We start from the raw sequence: 9,962 nt of genomic DNA on the forward strand, positions 1-9,962 counted from the left end.
AGAGAGAGAGAGAGGGTTTGTGAGATAGAAAGAGAGACGAGAAGATAGAGTGAGAGAAAGAGTGTGTACACTTCACTCTATCTTCCCCTCTCTCCCAAGCTCTCTCTCTCTCTCTCAACCCCTCTTTCCATCTCTCTCTCTCTAACTCTTTCACTCTCAACCCTCTTCTCTCTTAGCCTCTCTCTTTCTAAAGTTGTCAATCTCACTCTCCCTCCTCTCCCTTCCCCCTCTCTATCTCTTTTTATCTCTCAACCCCCCCCTCTCTCTCTCAAATTTTTTAACATTTATAACATTAATATAATATAAATAAAGTACATTAAAAATAAAGAAAATATATTTAAAAAATTAAAAAATATAATATAAATAAAATGTATTAAAATTTTATTAAATAAAATATATTAAAATATAAATAAAGCACATTAAAAAATAAAGAATATATATATATATATAATATATATATATATATATATATATATATATATATATATATATATATATATATATATAAATATATATATATATATATAAATATAATATAAATAAAATACATTAAAAAAAATATTAAAAATAAGACAAATAAATAAAAAATGTAAATATATTAAAAATTTGATAATAAACTATACTAGAAAAATATAATATTAATAAGATTCACTAAAAAATAAAAAAATATATTTAAAAAAATAATATGAAAATAAAAATAAAAAATTTAATAAAAAATTATTTAAAAATGCAATTTTATTTTTTTGTAAAGGGGCCCTCGTTGACCCACCACCATGCTGGCAGGCCAGTGGGCCACCCTTTAAAGATTTTTTGGGCTTCTTTTCCCGTCAAAGCGGGTGGACTTGGTTTCCGGTAGGTAGGACAGATGGCACACATTTTTGAGGGAGGGCAGACTCACTGTATACGAAGTGGCAGAGGCACAGAAAACAAGGAGGAGGGGCCTAGGCTATGCGGTATGTTTAAAGGGATGCATAGCAAGTACCATCACCTAGGTCCTAGTTTCACCTAATCATCTAATAATCATGTCACCCAAATCTTAATTTCCCCAAACATCTATTTCACCTAATCATCCTATTATCTAAATCCTAATTTTATATAATCATCATTCAATTTATTCATCCATCACCTAATACACCCGTCATCTCGTTATCACTTAAGATACACATTACCACCTAACACGTAATTATTTTATTATAGACAGAGACATTTAACCTATAAATCCAATTATTAATTGAAATATATACCCCAATTGCTGAACTTTGTCCCCCATATAAATATATTAAAAGTCAGCAACTAAACATAAAAATAATTTATTCATCCATCACCTAATACACATCATCTCACATCATCTCCTTATCACTTAAGACAACATTACCACCTAACACTTAATAAATTAGTTAGTTATGAACATGCACATTTGGAATATACCCAAACTGGTGAACTTTGTGCCCCATGTGAATGCATAAAAATTTACCAAGGAAGCATGAAAAAAGTGGGAAGTCGCGAGGAAATTAAAATAAACAAAATTGGGCACGAAAAATATTAATTTAAAAAAAATAGATCGTGACGGGAAAAAAAATAATAATAAAAATGGGCACGCTCAAAGAAATTAACACAGCAACGCTGGCCATGACAGTGAAATACGCGTGAAGAAAGAAAACATTTTATAACAGTTAGTCAACGTTGGCTGCCATGCGCGATCTAAAACCTATATATGAATAAGAGTGAAAACATTTGTATGATTCAGTTGAAGATCTGAAATCGTAGGTTGAGTCCTCTGTTTTCTTTCTACTGTTAGTAAGTCTTCCCGTTCAGATCCAGCTTTAAGATGGAGCAATACAAACCCCCCACAACTAAACTCGCCTTCCAAAGTGATAAGAGTTATCATGTGTTTCTAAGTTTCAGAGGAGAAAATGTGAGAAAGACTCTAGTTGACCATCTCTTTACAGCTCTCTCTGCAGCAGGACTGAATGTCTTCTTAGACAGTGAAAAACTGGAAAAGGGGCAAATAATCGGGCTGAGCTTAGAAAGAGCAATCGAGAGAAGTGCCATACGCATTCCTATATTTTCCGAAGGCTATGCAGACTCAACATGGTGTCTAAAGGAGGCCGCTGCAATGTTGAGCACCCCTGCCTTGATCATTCCTCTCTTTTATCATGTGGATCCAACCCACGTTAGATATCCTCAAGGGAATAACAGCCCATATAAGGAATCATTTCTAAAACATTATGCCCATCCAGATCGACAGCCAAGAGAAGTGGTTGATGAGTGGAAGGAAGCCCTTCTACAGATCTGTTCTCGTTCAGGCTGGTCCACGGATATAGCTCAAGGGTAAGTAATAAGCCTCAGTTTCTGCATGCTTTTCAATATATTTGGTTTGCTATTTCATGCCTGCCACTGGAGGAAGCGGCTATCCAGCCTCTAGTCTGTATTAATACATAAGCAACTATTTAGTTCTTAGATGTGTATGTGGATAGTTTATGTATTGGTGCATTCTAGGAGCTGGATATCCATTTCGACAGTTGGATAATGGATGGCATATGTATCTTAATTCAACTATAATGGGTTAGAATCTACTTTTATTAAATAGAAGTTAAAATATGAGTGTAATATTATAGTAGTTATTAAAGTGGTTGTTGCTAGTAGTGTCATGATTATGAGTTGTTTTATTAGGGACTTTTCGTCTAGTTTACTATTCAGTCATTCATTTGAGGACTACTTTAATACATATCTATTAATCATAAATTTCCTTTCACGATTGATCTCATCTAACTTGCTGATGCAAAACCTTCATAACTGTTCCGACTTATGAACTATGTATTATAGAGCTTCATTGTTTATAATGCACAACACTTGCTTAAGATTTTATTAATGTAATAGCAAGTTAAGTGGACTTAGTCTTGGGAAAAGCTTCACATTTAGATGTATTTATATAAAATGGAATTGGGATAGATTATCTCTTGGGAAGTTCCAATACTTTGCTCTTTGAATATCATTAGATATATTTAGTGCAAAATGAAACATTCACACACTACATATAGATTCTTGTGAACAACTAGTCACAATTTATATGAATTACTGCAATTGACTTAATTGAAATAGACAAAAATTTTCCTCAAATTTTTATATTTAGATTGCCAAATACGTATTTTAAAAGTTTAATTATAAGAATTCTCATTTTTATATATTATATTATTGAAATTTAAAATCACATATTACAATATAACTTTTATGATTTTTCATTTTGCATTCCTTACTTCAAAGACGAGGTTATTTTCTCTGAATTTGGAACACTGACATTACATAAATTGGAGTAGAAGATGGGGGCAATTTGATAGATTAATTTTATCTACTAAGTCTAACCATATCCCTTTTCAAGAAGCTAACTTACCATACATTCTACCTATAATAACTTTACATTTGACCTCCAATATTCTCTTTTCTACAAATGGCATACACAAATACTTACTAGGGATTTTCTCAACTACAAAGTTAGAGGTCATTTAAAGCTCAATAATTTCCAATTAATTATTTAAAAAAAATTTAGATCTTAGATATATTAGATTTGACTCTTTTTCTTTCTACCTTCTCATTTGAAGTGCAATATTGTTTATAACTTTAGCTCCTTTGTCAATGACCTCACTAAAAAGGAGTGTGTCATCCAAGAAACACAAATTGGTGATATTCCTAATACCTCTATGGTCTTTGAGTCCTTTCAAGTTTTACTTGTCACTTCATCCTTCAACACCCTTCCAAAAAAAATTGCAACAATTAGGAGCAAGAAGGGATCACCGAGAGGAGATCATATTTCCTTAGATCACATCACACAATAAATAATTTAGTAGATGAACTATTTATAAGTAAATCATAAGAAATAGAGGATATGCAAATAGAGGTCCATTTACACCAATATTTGTAGGAACAATTAATGAAAATTATAGGAGATTCTATCATATGACTTATTCACATGTGTCCAATTCAAGGATCATGACCTCCTTCTCCTTGTGCTTGATAGAGTGCATAGTTTTATTAGTGATAATAGTTCCATCCAAAAATTTATATCTCTTTAATAATTTTCCATGTTTCTTAGAGATGAAACTATCCATACACTTCTTGAGTCTTTTGGCCATGGCTTCGGTAAAAATAAACATGGTATTGCAAAACATAATTGGTCTATATTCATAAGATAAATTTGGGTTCTCATTCTTAGGAATGATCATCACAAAGATAGAATTCCATTTCATGAGCATATATTTTTTAGTGCTACATTATTTTCTAGACTTCAACACATCCTCTCCCACCACACTCCATTTTTTTCTAATAATATCACCTGAAAAACCATCTAGACCTAGATCATTACTTACCTCAAGTGAGAAGGCCACTTGTTTGATCTCCTCTAAGGAGAAAAAAATCAATAGCTCATTAATTTAGGATTCATAAAAATGATTAGTTATTTTAAATAGCATCATCTCTTGAGAATTTGGAAGTCTTTCTAATGGGAAAAATTGAATAGATCTTATAATAATTTCAAGTGTTCTTTGTAAATTACCTATCCTCCACCAAACTCCCTAAGGGAGCTAAACAATCACAATTTTATTGCTTTGTCTTCTAATACTAGTAGAGAGATGAAATCATTTTTTTTCATCTCCCTTCATCAGCCATTTCACCCTAGATTTTCTCTACAAAAAAATATCTTCCATCCTCAAAATTATATTAAATTATTCTCCATGGCTCTTAACTCTTCAAAAATAACTTGACTATGAGATTTTGGCTTCAAAAAATTATAATGTTCTAATTCCACAAGATTCTTCATGGTAATGAGGTTTTACACATGATTTCCTTGTCCCATCCTTTCACCTTGATCTCAATATTGACCAATTTCCTGTAGAGCATATATCTCTTACAACCCCTATTATCCACTTTCCTCCACTTGTCTAATCCCTGAAAATGCCTTCATCTTGAAGGGGTAGCCTAAGGGATTTTTAATTTTATGTATACCTAATCGCACTAGTCAATGATTAGATCCATCTAAAAATTGGATGAATTTAAAGATGAAGAAAATAGGTTTCATTGTCCATTTTAAATTTACCAAATATTTTCCAATCTACATATAATGTTTTCCTTCCTCATGTGCATTTTTCTCCATGTAAACCACCCAGATTTAGGGTGAATATCAACCATTGAAAATGCTCCATAGAATTACCTAAAGGAAAGAAACTACAATTAATTACCTTACTTCCACACTTCTTTTGATCATGGTTAAGAGTAGCATTTAAATAGCCTCTCGGTATCTAATTATCCCACAATTCTAATTCTATAAAATAATTCAATTCTTCCCATAACATTCTCTAATTTTATTCTAAATCAGGGCCATACACATTTGTAATCATATTAAGGATATCATTGTCCTAGAGCACCTTGAATTTCATAGTCATAAGAAAGTATGATTGGGATATGGGTGTTGCAAAAAATAAGTTCATGTTCCATAGAATAGCCATTCCTCGAGCATAGTATGTTTAACATCTACCATCTTTCCTTCATCACCATTCCAATGATGGGGAAGAAAATCTAAAAAAGATTTATCTTCCATCTTGGTTTCTTGATTCCAAAGAATCTCTGTCTCTGCTTCAATAAGCCATTTGAGAAAATGATGCTTATTACGGTTATTTAATCCTCATATATTTTATCCTATGCATTTCATGAATTCTTATTGGTAGGGTGATGATCACCTCTAGTTTTTACAAAATTCCTTGTGGGTTCTTAGGTTCTATTTTCCAAATCCTTTAATACTTTTTGTTTAGATTTTTTTGCGTCTATCTTCCTCCCTTTTGCATTATATCCTCCTGCATGCATTAACTTGCAATATATATTATTTCTCCCATTGCTCCTACCCCACCTTGTAGTTACACTACATTTATTCTAATAATTTTGAAATCTCCTTGTAGCTCTTACATCTTTCTCAAATGGGCTAATTCCATAACTTATCTTTGTTCCATCTCCTCTACCTTAGACACCATGTTATCAATCCCTTTAAGAAAATGGACTTTAGGTGGAAAATCCTTCTGCACATTAGTCACCTTATCCTCATTAGGAGAGATAGGGTGAGAGTTAAAACCTCAACTTCTGTTATTCTTTAAACATATTCATTTTCCCCTCTTTGTGAATGAAGCAATATCTAATTATATGATCAATATTTCATTCCCTAAAACATCTAATTGGAGAAATTCACAATATAATTCTTATTACTATTCCCCAAGGATGAATACAAATCTTATAAAATATGTTATTGTCTTGCTTAAATTCATCCTGACACAAGTTTTGGTGTATGAGGCCAACTATTTACCTAAGGTAGGATTTGAACTACAAAAATGGGATTGTAGGGTGACTAATAAATTTGAAAACTTCTTTGAACCCTAGTTCTTAAGGAAACTTATACAATACTATCCAGAAAGGGTATCCCATATTAATTTGGCATGAGGATGAAAACTAGGGGAATTAACCCAACTACATATAAGTTTGTAATCTCCATTGACCAAGGGTTATTCTCTATCTCAAATTTAGATTAGAAAATGACTTTCAGAGGCCCAATTGGAAGAAATTCTACCTTTGGAAGAGCACATAACCATTATTGGTAGACCTGTTACTTGCACTATCTGTTGGAAATATACTAATGAGTCTAATGATGACCACATTCTTCTTTGATTTATCAACCCTTAAATTTTGAAAATTGTCCAATTTGCCTTGAGGTAACATTGAAGACAAAAATTCTAGTATTTTTAGCCCTAGTCTCCTTGTCATTCTTTTCCTTATCTAATCTCCTATTTTACTTATCAAGCACTCTCCCAAGATTTTTGACATGCATCACCCTCCCTTATTGAAAGTTGGATAGGAAACAATGCATGCATGGTGACATGAAGATTTCCTCTTGTAGAATTGCATATTCCTTGTTGACATTTTCTCACATCCTTTATTTCGACACCCTCACTTATGTCACTCCATATATATATATATACAATTCTTTAACTTAAATAAAAAATATAATCTTATACACTCACAATATGAAATTCTTTAATATCATATATAATATTGAACGTAACAATTTAATTATTTAATAATCACATTATTATTGATTTTTTTATTTATTAAAATTAGAACTTAAATCTCTCATAAAGTTCTAGACGCATAATTCTAAATATGTAAATTATTTCTTTTACACCAAGATTTTCTTACAACCTCTTATAACTTCTCTTAGTTTACTTTTCAACTTTCCTCCTACCTTTTTGCAAGTAGTATTGCAACTTCTATTGATATACTTCAATTGTTGCAGCTTTGAGGCTCTTCTAATAAAGACAGTGGTGAACGACCTGATTAAAACATTAGACAGAGTGCCATTACAAGTTGCCAAACATCCAGTGGGAATGGACACCGTGAAGAATGTTCTAATTCAGAAATTGAATCTCAATTCAGAGGATAAAGTTGTTAAAATTGGAATATGGGGAATTGGTGGTATTGGCAAGACCACAGTTGCCAAAGCTTTGTATAATCAAATTTATGCTGATTTTGAAGGTGCTTCCTTTGCATTCAATGTCCGTGCCAATGCTGTTGACCCCAGAGGCCTTACTACTTTACAGAAACAAATTCTTGAAGAATTAACCAAAATGGATGGAGAAGTGCATAGTGTCGATAAGGGCATATCTTTGTTTAGAGATCGTTTAGGAGGAAAACGTGTGCTGCTAATTTTAGATGATGTGGATGCTATTGCACAGTTAGATGCTTTGGTTGGGGATTGGCTGTGTCCTGGCAGCAGGGTTATTATTACATCCAGGAACAAACACATTCTTAATGTTGCTCAGGTCCCTTCTGAATGCATCTACGAGATGACTGAATTGGAGATAAATGAAGGTCTTCAATTATTTAGCTGGCATGCTTTTTTAAAAGCATCTCCAACTCCCAAGTATCAAGATCTGTCCACAAGAATAGTAGAAGCTTGTAAGGGACATCCCCTTTCATTAGAAGTGATTGGTTCCTTCTTGTATGACAAGGAGGATAGCACAGGTTGCTGGACGGAAGTGCTTGACAACATTATCCTCAATCCAGACATTCACAAAAGGCTTTATCTCAGTTATAGTGCTCTAACTGATGAGGAAAAAGATATTTTCCTCGACATTGCTTGCTTCTTCAATGGAGAGGACAAAACATTGCCGATCATTTTCTGGAAATCCTTGTACAAAATGGTAGACAGTGCTGTACTTAATCTCTCAATGAAGTTGCTGATAAAGATTGATGATGATGGTGTATTTCATATGCATGATCATTTGCGAGATATGGGGTGGAGCATTGCTCAAAAAGAAAAAGAGGGTACCCGTTTATGGGAAGATGCCCATTTAAACACCTTACCCAGCACCAATTTCTTTCGCCTTCGGCTCAATGGAGGAGATCTACAAAGGTTTAACATGATGTGCAGACCAGGTCTTTGCTATCTTGATTTGCAGAATCTATCCATTGAAGGAATGACAGAAGACACAATAGCTTCTCTTCCTCCAAGTTTGATATGTTTAAGGCTACAAAATTGTAGCTTTGCTACACTTCACTCCAGGTTTGTGGGTAACATTCAGCAATTGAAGACTATGCAACTAAGACTCTGCCATGGCGTTGAACTCCCTGACACCATCGGCAGCCTGAGACAGCTACAATACCTGGATTTGGGGTCGTGTCAAAGATTAAATAACCTTCATGATAGTATTAGCAACCTGTCACAGCTGCGACACTTGAGTTTGAGAGGGTGTTTCAGGTTAAATAACCTTCCTGATGCTATTGGCAACCTGGCAGAGCTGCAGCATTTGGATTTGGGAGTGTGTCAAAGTTTAAATAGCCTCCCTGATACAATTGGTGGCATGTCAAAGTTGCATCACTTGAATTTGAATGGGTGTTTTAGGTTAATCAGCCTTCCTGATAGCATTGGCAACCTTGTACAGTTGCAGCACTTAGACTTGGGTGTGTGTCAAGGGTTGAATAAGCTTCCTGACACCATTGGTCATCTATCGCAATTGAAATATTTGAACTTGAGAGGGTGTTTCAGGTTAAGTAATCTTCCTGACACGATTGGAAATTGGACACAGTTGCAATACTTGGACTTAGGAGTGTGTCAAAGCTTAAATAACCTCCCTAATACCATTGGTGATCTGTCAGAACTACAACACTTGAATTTGCAAGGGTGTTTCAGGTTAAATAGCCTCCCTGATACCATTGGCAACCTGTCACGGTTGCAACATTTGGATTTGGAGGAGTGTCAATATTTAACAAGTCTACCTGATACAATTGGTGAGCTGTCACAGCTACAGTACTTGAGCTTGAGATGGTGTTATAGGTTATATAACCTGCCCGATACCATGAACAAGTTGACACAGCTGAGGGAACTGCTTAAGTAGTTGATATGTTGTATAAAATGGGCCAACATCAGCTTAGTTGATGTATGTACATGCAGCAAAGTTTGCAAAGTTGAAGCACTATTAAAAGGATGTTGCAGAGTCAAAACTTTGAAGTTCCTGTTTTTGACATCAATGTTTGTTGTGGAAGGACTGTAAAATTCATTAAAGGATTACCTCCTCAGCTGTAGATTTGAAAGACTGTAATAGAGATTCAAGTATTGCAAGGTAGAAATTGAGGCAAGCAATATTACTCTTTTACGTGTTCTACTAAATCTTCTCATGATTTATTTGTATTGAATTTTTTTTCAATGTTTGCACGGTGATTCAAAACGATGCTGTTCTCTCAGAACATTATGATTTACATGTTTCGTTGCACTGTTACTTTCAGTTCCGTACACACAGTAGATGACTGTAGAACAGCTTGAATTCTTACACATGTTAATCTTTTGTAATAATCTATATCATATAATGAGTGCTATGGGTGATGGAAAGTTTTTAAGTTTCATTTCTGTGAGTGTCATCTGTATTGAGTTT

General features: G+C 33.7%; 1 protein-coding gene across 1 annotated transcript; it reads left to right on the forward strand.

Annotated features, from left to right (window-relative positions):
• Positions 1–1,733: 1,733 nt before the first annotated feature.
• LOC131069194 (disease resistance protein RPV1) lies at positions 1,734–9,659 on the forward strand. Its single transcript, XM_058004552.2, has 2 exons — positions 1,734–2,331; positions 7,328–9,659. Exons 1-2 carry the CDS (start codon positions 1,829–1,831, stop codon positions 9,426–9,428), a joined length of 2,604 nt encoding a protein of 867 aa, XP_057860535.2. The 5' UTR covers positions 1,734–1,828; the 3' UTR covers positions 9,429–9,659.
• The last annotated feature ends 303 nt before the right edge of the window (positions 9,660–9,962 follow it).

The sequence above is a fragment of the Cryptomeria japonica genome, chromosome 3 (genome assembly GCF_030272615.1).
Source record: "Cryptomeria japonica chromosome 3, Sugi_1.0, whole genome shotgun sequence".
Lineage (NCBI taxonomy): Eukaryota > Viridiplantae > Streptophyta > Pinopsida > Cupressales > Cupressaceae > Cryptomeria > Cryptomeria japonica.